This window comes from Spea bombifrons, chromosome 3, assembly GCF_027358695.1.
Source record: "Spea bombifrons isolate aSpeBom1 chromosome 3, aSpeBom1.2.pri, whole genome shotgun sequence".
In the NCBI taxonomy this organism is placed as follows: domain Eukaryota; kingdom Metazoa; phylum Chordata; class Amphibia; order Anura; family Pelobatidae; genus Spea; species Spea bombifrons.
In genome coordinates this window covers 117,476,377-117,489,853 of record NC_071089.1, presented here as the reverse complement: position 1 = coordinate 117,489,853, position 13,477 = coordinate 117,476,377, and the positions used below count along the sequence as shown (strand labels likewise).

The window sequence follows — 13,477 nt, the reverse complement described above, 5'->3', positions numbered from 1 at the left end:
TATGCACACAAGGAGGTATGATAATGAATATATAAGTTATTATTGATATGTGTTTGATATGACCTGGATATGAAATGGTTTTCCTGACTGCTAGTGGTCACTTAGCATATCAAAGAATCCATTATATATGAGGGGATACAGGCATATGGTGAAGGACTCGGCTAGCAGACTTAAAGGCACTGCCTCCCTGTGAAATTTCACACCTTGCAGAGGGCCTTGGTTGGAGTCCCAGCTTCAAAAGACCAATTTATCTAAAAAGACCTTTTGGCGCCACATGCCTATACAATCGAATTAACCCCTCACATACTGAAATTGGCTGTGCCATCTCTACCGGGTAGCCAGTCCGTGTACGTACTACACCGGTTGGTGTGACAGCAGGGTTAGGATACAGATGCCCCGTATCGCTGCAGGAGACCTGTATCCTACTCTGATACGCTGAGACAGCCTCCCCTGCCAGCACTTCCCACAGGGAGATTCCCGGCACGGGAGGTTGTCTAAGCGCATCGCACAGACGTTCACCGGCAGCGCCGATGAGCGTGAACGACCTCCGCTGCCGACATGCTTGCTCGATGTGCTTTAACAATATCTCTTGCCGGGACTTCCCACGGGGAACGTCAGCACGATGCGTCTTAACTCTGCCCCCGAGATGTGCCTCCGCCCACTCAGTGGAAGTGCCGGCACCGGAAGTTGTATACGCGTATTACGTAGATGTCCCCCGCAAGACACCCGAGAGTCTGCTCTGGTAAGTCTAGGTGGGGGGACACATCTCGGGGGAGGGGGGCAGAGTGGCTGCACATCTCGGGGGGGGGCAGAGTGGCAGCATATCTATTTAAAAAAAATCTTTAAAAAGGCACCTAACTTTTAGGGTGCGGCCTATAATAGAGCCAATACTTATATAAACACGGCGCATTTTAACGAAGACGCAACATTGTTGAGTTAAACGGCCTGGAGAAGTACGGCTGACAGAGAGCACTAAGCTAGAAATGTTGGGGGGGGGCACAATTTTTGAGAATGAAAAAAACCCAGTGCAGAGATCTAATCTATCCTCCTACAAACCCACCTAAAACCGCTGACTTCCCACATTTCCGGTCCGGGTGCGAGCTCGTAGTCGCTCGAGTAATATGAAGAGGATCGCGCTGGGTGGGATATATCTCGTATCTTGGAGGTGATTCCAAGCCAGAGATAACTCATTGATTTCACATGTAAGAGATTTATGTTACAGATTCCATACGATAATGTGACCTCGTACACGCGGTACATCCAACACGCACACAAACACACACAGATACTGTTTGAGGGGCAGTCATGAAAAGATGTCATTTTATTTATCCCTTATTTAAGGTGGAAGTCTCACGGGGGGGAAAAAAACATTTCGACAGGCGTCATGTACGGTGCCGGCACTGACAAAAAACCCGGTCTGATTTCAGTCCTTTATCTGCAGACCTGGATATTGTCAGAGGTGATGTTTTGGGTGACGCTTCCGGCTCAAACTCCGTACTGAGTCGAAATGTTAGAAAAAAAACCCCCCAATAGTTCAGACTTTCCACGTTTAGGGTCCTGGTGCGAGCTCATAGTCACTCGACTCCGATGATTGGGAAACCGAGTGATACGATGATGATGATGAACTCTCTTCAGGATCCGGCTGAGTAGGGAATATGTCCTCGTATCTTGGAGGCGGCTCCGAAGGGTAAAACTCGTCAATGTCTTGTACGGTCGGCCCCCATGGCCTTGGAACGTTGTGTTCATTTTCCCCGCCGCGTCGGCCGGAATCACGGTCGCCCCTCTCCAAATCGATGCTGTCGTAGGATGGAGGGTCCCTGCTCATTGACCAATCAGGTTCTGGAACCGGCTGATATCCGGAGTCTTCTGGGTCCTCCTCAGAGTCGCCGTTCCGACGGATTCCGTTCACACAGACAGCCAGCAAGTAACACAAACCGATTGCGACTGCGATTACCTGCACTAAGCGAGCTGCACAGACTTTAGGGGGTTTGTCTGTGTTGGATGCCGGTTTGCAGGCTGGAACCACAAGTCCTGGGATAAAAACCAGTACCACGCAAACCAGTAACAGCATCCCGAGTATTACGAGTATGCCGCAGAGGAAGCTGCTATCTGGATCCGTCGGGTCTCCTTCTAATTCCCTCCTTCTCCTCTCTCGTTGGGCAGTAAAGTCTGCCATCATTAAACATGCCAGCCCTAACCCGGCAAGTACCGGGCCCGTCACCTTGTAGGCGATACAGCTGTCGGACTGGCATGTCGCGAACCCATAGACAGAAAGTAGAGATCCGCCGCATAAGAGCGCCCAGCCAAACACAAACAGCGTGAATGTTATTCTGCTGCTTGTGCGAGGGCCAGGAGTGCCGAAGCAAGTGCGCTCCATGATGGCTGAAACGTGTATCTGTCGGGTGTCAGTCAAAGATGTTCAGGTGCAGAGACTCGCGCCTATGTGCCGGGTGTTCCGTCACACGAATGAAGGCCTTTTACTCTCTGCCTATTTTGTCTTTTCAGAGTCAATAGAAATCGCGATTTCGCTGCCTGTCGTGGACAGGTAACTGTTATGCTCAGTACTGCTACTGCTCACAATCTGAAACAACCACAGTGTCTGGATGTGCTTTTACAGAACATCACAGCATTGTGACATCACAGCACTATGACATCACAGTCAGGGCAGGCTGTACCACAGTGCAAGGACCATAGGGGTGTTCTGCCCTGGTTCCAAATATCCTCAGGGCCAATACACAGCTGCCTCTTTCACAAATGTTTTATTCCACATGACCCCCCCTCTCCTTACACGAAGTGGTTTGTTCCAAAGAGACTTTCTGCAGTGTTGAGAAGTGAGGGCTTCTTCTGACATTGCGCATGCTTCACAGAAATACTCGTAGATTGTTAATAGATGACAATGTTGAGGATACTTGGACAGGAGAAGAAACCCTGTTTACACTTAATAAAAGACAATTAACCCCTTAATGACCAGACTATTTTTTTATTTGTTACCCTTTGTGACCAAGGATGTTTTGACACTTTGGCGGTGCTCGTGTTTAGCTGTAATTTTCTCCTCTCCCATTTAGTGAACCCACGCCAGTTTTATATATTGAAGATTCTTTTTTTGATCTTGTGATCGGATGTCCCCCCCAAAAAAAGAAAAAAAAAATATATATATATATATATATTTATTTATTTATATATTATGAGTAAAAATTGAAAAGAACCTTACTTTTATTTGAAGTATATTTTACTTATCCCGTAGTGGAATTAAAGTCATTGGCGCAGAATACAGAATCCCACATGAGCCGAGCGCACGAGCCGAGTATGAAGCTGCGACTTCCCGTTATAAGCCGGATAAGAACTTTTCAGAATCTTATTGTGGCAAAGAATATCTGCCTGCGAATAAATTAATTAAACCCAATCCACGAGCTGATGGCAAGAACTACAGGGGCTTCATAGGGCAACTATGGAGGTGGTTAATAAATACACACAATACACACAGGTACTAACACGTCACAATGTTTCCACGCAGACTTCACAAACACACAGTGGAAACATTTCCTTACGTTTCTGTATCCTTAAATTATTAAAACCAGAGTTTGCAGCAGGAAGTTTCCCTGCCTTTTTTTTTCATTCAGTGACTTCCTGCTCAGGGAGCGTAACGCAAAAGAGTTCCCCCTTTTCAGCTGAAAAGTGCATTTCTTCTTAATTAATATTAGACTCCATGACAGAGTGAATTTATCTGGGTACCCAGATACATATTGTTTTAAAGCCATTAAACAAAGTAAACACTAACAATTAAATAGCCCCTGCACTGGGCAATAAACTGATTTCTGTTACTAATGGCCATTGTCTGTTTCATGTCATCATTATTATAGTTTCACTATACATTGTGAAGGGCCGACACCAGTGAGCTCCCACTGCGAGAAGTGCTTGGGTGGCCCTGTATAATGCATAGTCAGATCAGTTACATCACTTTACCACTGCATTATCCATACATTATACAGGGCCATCTCAGCCCTGTGACCGGCCGTTCGTAATGCACAGTGGAGTTGGAGATGAAATATTCAACGTATCCGCCAGCGTAATTCGCGGACCCCCTCTTTAGCGAATAAATCTCCAAAACTTTTGTACGCAGCTCTTTTTAACCCTGTTAACACCCAGACTTTGTTTTTCAGCTATTTTAACGAGAACCAGTATCCCGACGAGGCGAAACGCGAAGAAATCGCAAATGCCTGCAATGCCGTGATACAGAAACCAGGTAAAAATGCCACGCGGGGGAACACACAAGCCTGACGAACCCACCTTGTGGGTCAGATGTGGCCCTTAATGGTGCGCCCCCATTGGGGAAACTTAATGGTGCGCCCCCCCCAGTATCATGCAAAGAAATAAACGCATGCATGTTAAAGCTGTTGTTCAACCTGCAAAATTTTCGTAATTAAATCGCACCTTTAACCCTTTCCAGAAATGCCCTTAGCATTTGGTTGCTACCGGCACTTCCTGGGGGCTTCTATAACGGAGCACCAGCGTGATGTTACCTTCCGGTGCTCCATAGAAGCCCCGGCGGAAATTTTCTGCAGACAACCTCCGCTGCTGCCGGCACCTCCACCTGGGCTTCTATGACGGGGAAGTGCCGGGCGGTGGCAGAGTTTGTCTACCAGCTGTCCCAGGTAGACATCAGCAATCTGGGGATTCTTTGGTAAGTCTGGGAGAAGGGCAGAGTGGCATTTCTAGGGGGCATAAAGCATGTCAGGGGGCAGAGGGGCATATCTATAAGTAAGGTGCATTACGAATTGAGGTGGGGACCTTGGTTTTCCAAATATCTGTTTGTAAATAACATGTGCGGACTGCATAATAGATACCAAAAATGTTACAATACGTGTATTCCTGTTTATTAGGTAAAATACTGTTTTACTTTTCCACTCGTGGCTTTTTTCTTTAAAAATAAAATTTTCTTTAAAATAGCACCAAACTAAGGGTGCGGCCTATATACGAGCCAATACGGTAATTTTATCATTGGGTTACGAAGCTTGTTTTTTTTCTTCTTCTAGACAAAACCGTGTATTCATCGGATTGAGCAATGTGTACTATTGGGTTCATAAATAACTAATTAGAATAAAATAAAAAATATGAAACGTGATTGGCCAGCCTTCGTCCAATATGGACTTTCTGATGAGGACTTTCCAGCTCTTAATGATATTTATCGGCCTCCTACTTGGTCTGCTTTTTAGTGGATTGCAGAGCTTGCGTCCATTAAGAGGAACAGAGAAGAGATAATACTCGTAGGGACCTGTAAGCCAAACCATAATGCCCTCGCCGTGTTCGGGTGATCACGACGTGCTTATAGCCGACGAATAATAATTGATTTGGGTTAATTTGATATTTGACCTTAGTTGCTCAAATCCAGCATGTTTTAATGTCTTAATCTCGTTAAATACGTCTAAGGGCAAAGCGTTAGCGGGTGCGTAGAACACGGCCCCTCGAATTCCCAACCTTCAGGGCATCATCCAGTGCCGGATTTACTGGTCACACATGGGGCAAAGCCAGTTACCCCACCAGTGACTTAATAGAACCTTCTTCCACCCATCTGGAATTCTTTACTCTACAAACAATCCGCCGCTTTTACATTTTCAGCCATAAAAGCACAGATCGGTATTTCTATTATTTATTTTTACGAATTCCCGGCCAGGTTGAGGTCCGCTCCCCGTCCGATCCCTTCTCTGCGGCCCTCGGAAGCGATTTGAGGATTCTCCGTTTGTCGTCTTTGCGTATTATTCAGCAAAGACCTTGAAACGTTATGTAAAAATCACATCCATCTGCATAATTTACGTCTGAACAATAATTCATTCCCTATTAAGGCACTTGGTGGGAAGCCAACCCGCTTTAAATCAGTACATGGCCAAGTTGGCTCCGGCATCACTTGGGATGAGTAGATTACGGGGGGGGGGGGATCTTCGTGTATAAACTTAAGTGCTCCTTCTTACTTTGAAGGTTACGGGGCTGTCTAGCGTTTTAAAACACAGCGAAGGGAAAAGGAAACTCCGTCCTCGAAACGGAACAAAAGTTAATGTTTTTTAAAAATAGACATTGCGGGCAAGTTCAAGAGGAAGTTCTAAATGTGACGTAGTCCCCGTGGAAACCCGAATCCCTTTTTAGAAGCATGGCAGCTGCGTCACTCAAGCAACTTTCAACACGAGCCTAATCTTTGACCCCTTGTCTGTAATTATCCCGCATTCTCGAGAGACTTGGTCCAGCATGACATCACAATGATGTCATAGTCCTGCAGCCAGTAAAGGAAGAACTTGTAGGGTTGAGGAAGAAAAAAAAAAAAAAAAAAAGCACAAACAAGGTTTTTCATCTTGTGTTTTCTGTATGTTTTTCTGTAGGAAAAAAGCTGTCTGATCTGGAGAGGGTCACGTCCTTGAAGGTTTATAACTGGTTTGCCAACCGACGAAAGGAAATTAAGAGAAGAGCCAATATTGGTAATGTACCGCGGCGCCGCGTGACGCTACGCGGAGGGTCCTGGGTTATGTGAGATTTGATTGGCCAGATAGGTTTCCAACCTATATAAGCTCCAGGTTATGTTACTAGTCTGGCGTTTTAGTTCTAGTGGTGTTGAAGACTCTTTATTTTCACACTGTTCCAGTATACAATGTTTTTCTGAGATGATTCTTTACGGCGATGTTAATGAAGTCATCCTTATGCTAATGAAGTCCCTTTAAAAAAAAAAGTGGGAAACTATCATCGGGTGTCCCCTTATAACATGTCTGGGATCCAGCAAAGTAGAGCAAATCTCTCCCCTTGGTCACGCACCATTGACAAAGCCACCGGAAATGCCACAATACCTCTGCCCATTGCCGGGTTACCTGCATGCCTCTAACTCTGCAGGGTGGTTTCCGTTGCCATCGCAGATAATTTAGGGCCATATTTGCTTTTTTCGAAGAAGCAGCAATCCTGGAGAGTCATGGCATCGATGTACAAAGTCCTGGAGGCCATTCAAACAGCGATGACGTCGATGGGAACGATTACTCTGAACAGGTGAGCCTCACTGCTTTAGCTTTCTTCGTCCCCTTGGAGGATCTGGGCACCGTTATATTGTAGTGCGAGGTTTACCGCCTCCGATAACAACGTTTTACTTTTGACCCAGAGCTACTTGGGCTAATGTTCCAAGGAATGACTTCATATACAAAGCTTTACCTTCTTAACTCCAGTAAGGAGGCATTAAACCTTAAGAGCTTCGTTTTGGAGAATGCCAGGTCCCTGCCGGGATACATTGGGATGCGGGATGTTCTATAAAAACTGATTCTGGTGCAAAGTTTGTGAAGCAAGTCTTATCAACACGCCGGTAACTCTTCAAACGGCACCTAAATCACTCCCAATGCGGCTTCTCTGCTTGTACTCCCCAGCCAATCAGCTTAGAGCTCCTCCGTCACAAGCCCCCCTTGCTGATACACTGGCGAGATACTCATTTTTAGCCCGGTTTGTAGAAATGTATAAATTTGTAGTCAAAGCTACCATCTCTTAGAAGGAGCAGCGAGCGAGTCGCCGGCCGGATCGCAGAGAAAGCCGGTCTGAGAAAGCCGGTCTGAGAAAGCAGTGTGTAACCTCCAGAGTGCAAGCTGCTTTCTCAAACTTTTCTTTTACGTTTTAGTTGCATTCGTTGTCTTCCTCACTTAGATTTTAGCATCGTTTGCAATGGGTCAGATATTTTAAGAACCAAACCTTTTTTGACCTATGCATTTGCCAGCACTGTTTCTAGAATAGATTGCCTTCTTTTTATCTCTTTATATGTCAAATATAGAAAAAAGGTGCAATACTAAATCAGAAGGCGATGCCAAACTAGTACGTCCGGCGTCTGGGCTCTTAATAACCATACTAAAAGCGCTGGGAATCTGCTGAACTGTACAGTTTCATATGTTAATTAACTAGTTATTCCTTTCTTTTTACCTCTACATACTTAGGATGACAGCACTAGCCACAGCGACCACCAAGATCCCATCTCCTTAGCGGTGGAAATGGCAGCCGTCAATCACACCATCCTAGCTTTGGCCCGGCAGGGAGCCAACGAGATCAAGACAGAGGCCCTCGACGACGACTGATCCTGCCGGAAAGATAACCTGAACCGGGAGGCGTCAAACCCGGAACCTTATTTAGATTTAGACGTAGCACCTTAGCAATCTTTCCTCGGCCCTTAATATGTGTTCCTCTGTACAGTATCACTGCAGTCTCTCGTACGTCGCGTTAGCTGGTAGGGTCTCGTCCTGTGAAGATGGCGTGGCGCAAATGCCCTTCGCAAATGCTTTCTCAGTATTAATTCCAGCAGTAATCTGCCCCACACGCTCCCCTCTGCCTCTTCCTTTCCTCCGCATTCCAGTTTAAAAGTGCTTCCATCCCACATGCGGCCCTCAACCCACTCCTGAGGTAGGGACCCTTTAAACAAGGTTATTCCCGACGGCAAGGACCAGTGCCGTACGGAAACAAGACCCCGCGCTATGTACTAGCAGAGCCCCCTAGTCACAATGTACGTGAGGTCCAAGCATCTACATGTTCAAGAGCATTACTCCCATGATCCTTTGCCCAGCAACAGGTGGCATCTGTGCAATTATTGGTTCTTGAAGAGGTCATTTGGACTGGTGATTGGAGAAACTACTCGTTTTACAGCGTGTAATCTATATTTAATGTTTTTTTTTTTTTTTTTTTTTTTTTTACACTGCGTATAGAACCCTATAGTAGTGCAGCGTTGGCCTCAAACGACCCCCTTCAGTGTCTAAGGAACCTCCCAAAAGTTGGCGTCAAACGTACGCCGACTCCGAGGTTCCGGCTCACAGCCGGCCGCTTCTGTAAAGTTTTATATTCTATGAAATATAAGACGTTCCGGATTAGGAGACGCAGCGGGACGTTCACAACTAAATAGCGTGTTTAGCCTTCACCGGCTATTTGGTTACGTTTGACGCAAGACCCCGTAAAACTTTTAGGGCACTTTATTAAACAGTGTTTTTTTTGGTTTTTTTTCTTCTTCTGTCCCCCCAAAATGTTGTGATTTAATCCTAGTTTTGTAAACTTAATCTTTAAATCTGTGCGTGTTTTTAGAAGCCGCCCGTGGATGTAAGTGTAGACGTTACTTTAAATGTCTTTAAAGTAGGTTTTTACATGTTTCACGGGGCAGATATATTCTAGATATAGAAGACGCAAATATCCGGAGTGAAGAGGCCGATGGAAGCGGCGGCAAAACCCGAAGAGCTCGTGCTTCCCGTATTGTTACAGTAAAGCTCGTGTGCCCCGAGTGCCGTATGCCGTCAGGGTGCCGTACGTCGGAAGAGACGGTCCATTGCCTCGCGGCTCGGCCCGTGCCTTATCCTCTGTACGGCGATAGCGGTGACCTTCTCACCCGCGGTAATAGCTGATCATCCAGTCGTCCGTGAAACGGGATCCGTTCTGTCCTCGTGGATTGCCATGCGCTTTGATCATGGCCTGGCGTGTCGTACGTATGATATTGCTCATGTATGTTCCATGTATCTCTGACAATGAGAGTTTTTTATTTATTTTTTTCCACGTTGTATCATGTTCGGGGTACCGCACTTTTTATGGGATCCAACACACGTTTAAAAGCTAAACTGGCGCTTAAATGGGACTTAATTCTTCTTTATCCTGGATTTTCTTCCATTGTCTGACCGCCGATTCGTAGCAGCGTATAGAATAATCCCTGTATCTGTAAAACGTCCGTGTATTTATTTTAGATATACAAGCAAGCTGGCTCCTTTTTCTCCTAACTTGAAGATGGTGTCTGTAATGGGAAAACATGGGAGAGTAATGCTTGGGGGAGATGGGAATCTCGGTATGAGGGTGGAGGGGGTTGGGGCCACCTGCTCATTGGGCTAGTTTCTGGCCGTAATGGGTGTCTTGAGTGCTGGAGGCATTGGTGTTTGTTGTAACAGCGCTCCCTTTACCAATTCCCCTTCCCTACGCTGTGTTTATCGGCGGCCGGCGGCCATCGCTTCCTCTCCTGCGCTCGTTATAAGTAAATGTGTGCCGTGAGGAGCTTCCCGGGGAAGGCCGTCTCCGGAGCTCTCCCTCTCCGGTAGGAGTGGATTCTTGAGGGGGTTGGGCTAGTCCAGATTATAGGTTGGGAGCAGGAGGGAAAGGGGTGGCCAGTGGGTGTGGTCAAATGCCACTCCCCTTGGATAAACAGGATAGGTGACCTGAAGAAGCGACACTTCCCCCGGAGACTCCGGGTTAAACCCTTCGGTATGGCAGTGAGTGGCCGTTAATCAGCAAGCCGGCCAGGCTTCCCTTCCATATATGATATGAATTATAACCCGGGGGTCCTTGTCCTTCCTCACTTAATACCCCCTTATACCAGATGTCTTTGTGCTGTGGGTGGCCTTGTACTCTTAGGACGCCATTAAATTATATAATGCTATATAACTTTTTTTATTATTTTTATACTTAACAAGCTGGGGCCGTTAAGAAAAAAACATTCTTATGCCCCCCCCAGTTAATCGATAATTTTAGCAAATCTGAGTTGTATCCAATAAATCCTCAGCACGGTGTTTAGAGTTTACGCTCCGCGCGTCCGGACCCCGCACCGCATTTAGTTTAGGGCCGCTTCTTGCCATGAGACCAGGTGATTTTGTTTGTATGTTCTGCTGTTTTCTGCGTCGCTGAGAGGCCTGGTTCCACAGCTGAATATTTAATGTTTAATGAATAAACATTATATATATATATTTAATGTCCCCCCATCTGCGTTCATTTTATGGATTGATTTTGAGGTTGATCACGATTTTTTTTTTAACAAAAAAAAAAATCTACATTTTTCAGATATTTTTCAGTGTGGGAATTTGGCAGAGGGAAGGGAGGGTCTCTGCAATGTTTGCATTTTTGACACGCACTACCGTTCAAAGGTTTGGGATCAGAAATCCAGCACAGATGGGGTTAATGTTGCAAATGACTATTGTAGCTGGAAACGGCTGATTTTTAACGGAATCTCTTGATAGTTGCACAGAGGCCCTTTATCACTCCCATCACTCCTGTGCTCCAATGGCCCTTTATCACTCCCATCACTCCTGTGTCCCAATGGCCCTTTATCACTCCCATCACTCCTGTGTTCCAATGGCCCTTTATCACTCCCATCACTCCTGTGTTCCAATGGCCCTTTATCACTCCCATCACTCCTGTGTCCCAATGGCCCTTTATCACTCCCATCACTCCTGTGTCCCAATGGCACGTTGTGTTTGTGTTCGTTGATTTAAGTATAAAAGGATAATTGATGGTTAGAATACCCTTTTGTAATTATGTTTCAGCCAGAAATGTCCTTGTTTTCCACAAAAACAGCTGAGTGACCCCAAACCTCTGAATTGTCGTGTATGTTACAGAATATAATTGAACTTTATGGCCAAGCTCCCCCAGCCCTGGAGAGCCGTCTACTTCTCTTCTAGTAATAAGTTTGTGTTGGCGGGTTACCATACCGGTGAAATCGGTTGGCAGCAATAACATTGTATCGTTGGTGGTTTTACTTTGTAACAAGTAACGTAAAGGTTGCTGCAATGGGGAGAAAACTATCCAGACCGGTTCCGGGTGTCTGCAATAACAACGCGTTTGTAGCAGAATCCTGAAACCCGATGACTGCTTTGGCCATCGTGCGTTGCCTTCGGCGCTGGTTCTTCTCTCCGTTTGCCGGTGACTTCTCGACTAGCAATTATTACCTATATGTTTGATGCCTTTCCATTGCTTGTTGCCACGGGCTTATATCATACTTCTCCTTCACATTACATCAGACACGGCTCTCCCGCAGACTGCCCTACCGACTCCATGTTTAGTTAATAAACCCCATGTCTGTCATGAACTTGAACCTCCCATGTTATTGCCAACCGTTTGCCCTCGCTGTTGCCATCCTTCATTCCATAAGTCACCAGCCGGCCTACAGAACCTTCAAAAAAAAAAAAGGAAGGCAAAATGTTTTTTGAGGGTTTTAATTTTTCCAGAAATGTTCAAAAGCTAAACGAGCGCGTGGCTTTTTTGTAAGTAGAATTTTATTATTTGATTGTGTAAATAAGCTAAGCCGCTTTTCGCAAATGTATTTTTAAATCGCAGAATTTTAATTTTATATATTTAAGTATTCCTTGTACATACCTTTTTTAATTTTCTTTATTTTGAAGCCTTTTTAGTATACATTTTTTTTTAAAAAAAAAAGTTGTTTTTCTTCCAAATATATAGTTTTGGGTGCCTTATGACCCGTTCGGAGACGGAAATGTGAAGTTTGGCCGCTATTCGGGGTCCTGTCTCCCGTTAGCAGCCGTATTTGTGAGATCTTTATAAATAATATTAAACATATTTAACATCATTCCAAACAGCGATCTCTGTTTTGAAGCCATTCATCGTGTTTAAGTGATTTTCTGCTAAATGTTGATATTGAACAACTTGGAGAACAAACTTAAATTATCCCACCAGATGATTAATGACATCATAGTGTGAAGAAAATGGGAATCATCTTAAAGTTCTCTAGGGTCTAAAGTGCATTTGCATTCATTTTGATGATTGAAAAAGTTATTTTTTTTTTTATTATTATTATTTTTTTTAGTTATTTAATGATCTCAAATTGTTTGCGTGAATTTATGCCTTAATTATTACCTGACCGGGCGCCGCTAAAGGACTGGACCCAGTAGATGTGAGTGGGGTCACCTTCCTCTTTAATGAAAGATCGGTGATTGCATCTGATTCTCAAAACTTCCAGGTCAACCCCAGAGGGTTTTTTTGTGTTTTAATTAAATCTGTGAAGGGGATCTTAACCCGAGGCGGGGAACCAGCTGGGTTGTGAAATGGTCGGGTCCAAAGTTTGAAGAAGGCTTTTCTTACGATGTAAAGTGTTTTTGCTGAAACTTTCGTCTGGTTACTTTGTATTCAGAGCACTTAATGTTCCTAGTGGGGTAAAGCCCTGATGATGGCCATGCTGGAGTTCTAGAACTTGTGTTAGAGTGCCCCACATTACTGCTTTAACCCTTTGCATGCTGGGAGGGTGCAGAATGCAGCCACGGCTTCTTATTGAGTGAAAAATGATATTAGAGCAGCCAGCGTGCGCTCCATTGGGAGAGCAGCCAGCGTTCGCTCCATTGGGAGAGCAGCCAGCGTGCGCTCCATTGGGAGAGCAGCCAGCGTGCGCTCCATTGGGAGAGCAGCCAGCGTGCGCTCCATTAGGAGAGCAGCAGGACCCGGTTCTTTTGGAAACAACCAAAATGTATACTGGCACAAAACCAAACAATGCAGAAGGTCATTATATTGCAGATATTTAAATAAAGCTTCAACCTTACAGTGGCTTCACCCTACCACGTCCGTAGTGTGTTGGGGCATTTCCAGGCAATGTTATATCTAGTGTTTCCAATGGATTTCTTTTTTTCTCTTTTCTTTCTTGCTCTCGTTTCTCTCTCACACTTTCTCTTTTCTCTTTTTTTCCCTTTTCTTTTTTTTCTTTTTTTTCTCCTCTTTTTCTCTTTTTTCTCTC

General features: G+C 45.1%; 1 protein-coding gene across 3 annotated transcripts in view; it reads left to right on the top strand.

The window, feature by feature from the left end:
* Positions 1 to 8,684, top strand: part of HMBOX1 (homeobox containing 1) — a 44,392-nt gene extending 35,708 nt beyond the window's left edge. Inside the window, exons 7-10 of one of the 3 annotated variants that reach the window (XM_053459929.1) lie at positions 4,161 to 4,243; positions 6,369 to 6,464; positions 6,932 to 7,020; positions 7,944 to 8,684. In XM_053459929.1, the coding sequence (XP_053315904.1) occupies positions 4,161 to 4,243; positions 6,369 to 6,464; positions 6,932 to 7,020; positions 7,944 to 8,081 (406 nt within the window). In that variant the 3' untranslated portion in view covers positions 8,082 to 8,684. Of the gene's footprint in view, positions 1 to 4,160; positions 4,244 to 6,368; positions 6,465 to 6,925; positions 7,021 to 7,943 lie in introns of all 3 variants that reach the window. The other 2 variants (XM_053459928.1, XM_053459927.1) reach the window with 2 other exon arrangements.
* Positions 8,685 to 13,477: the final 4,793 nt, after the last annotated feature.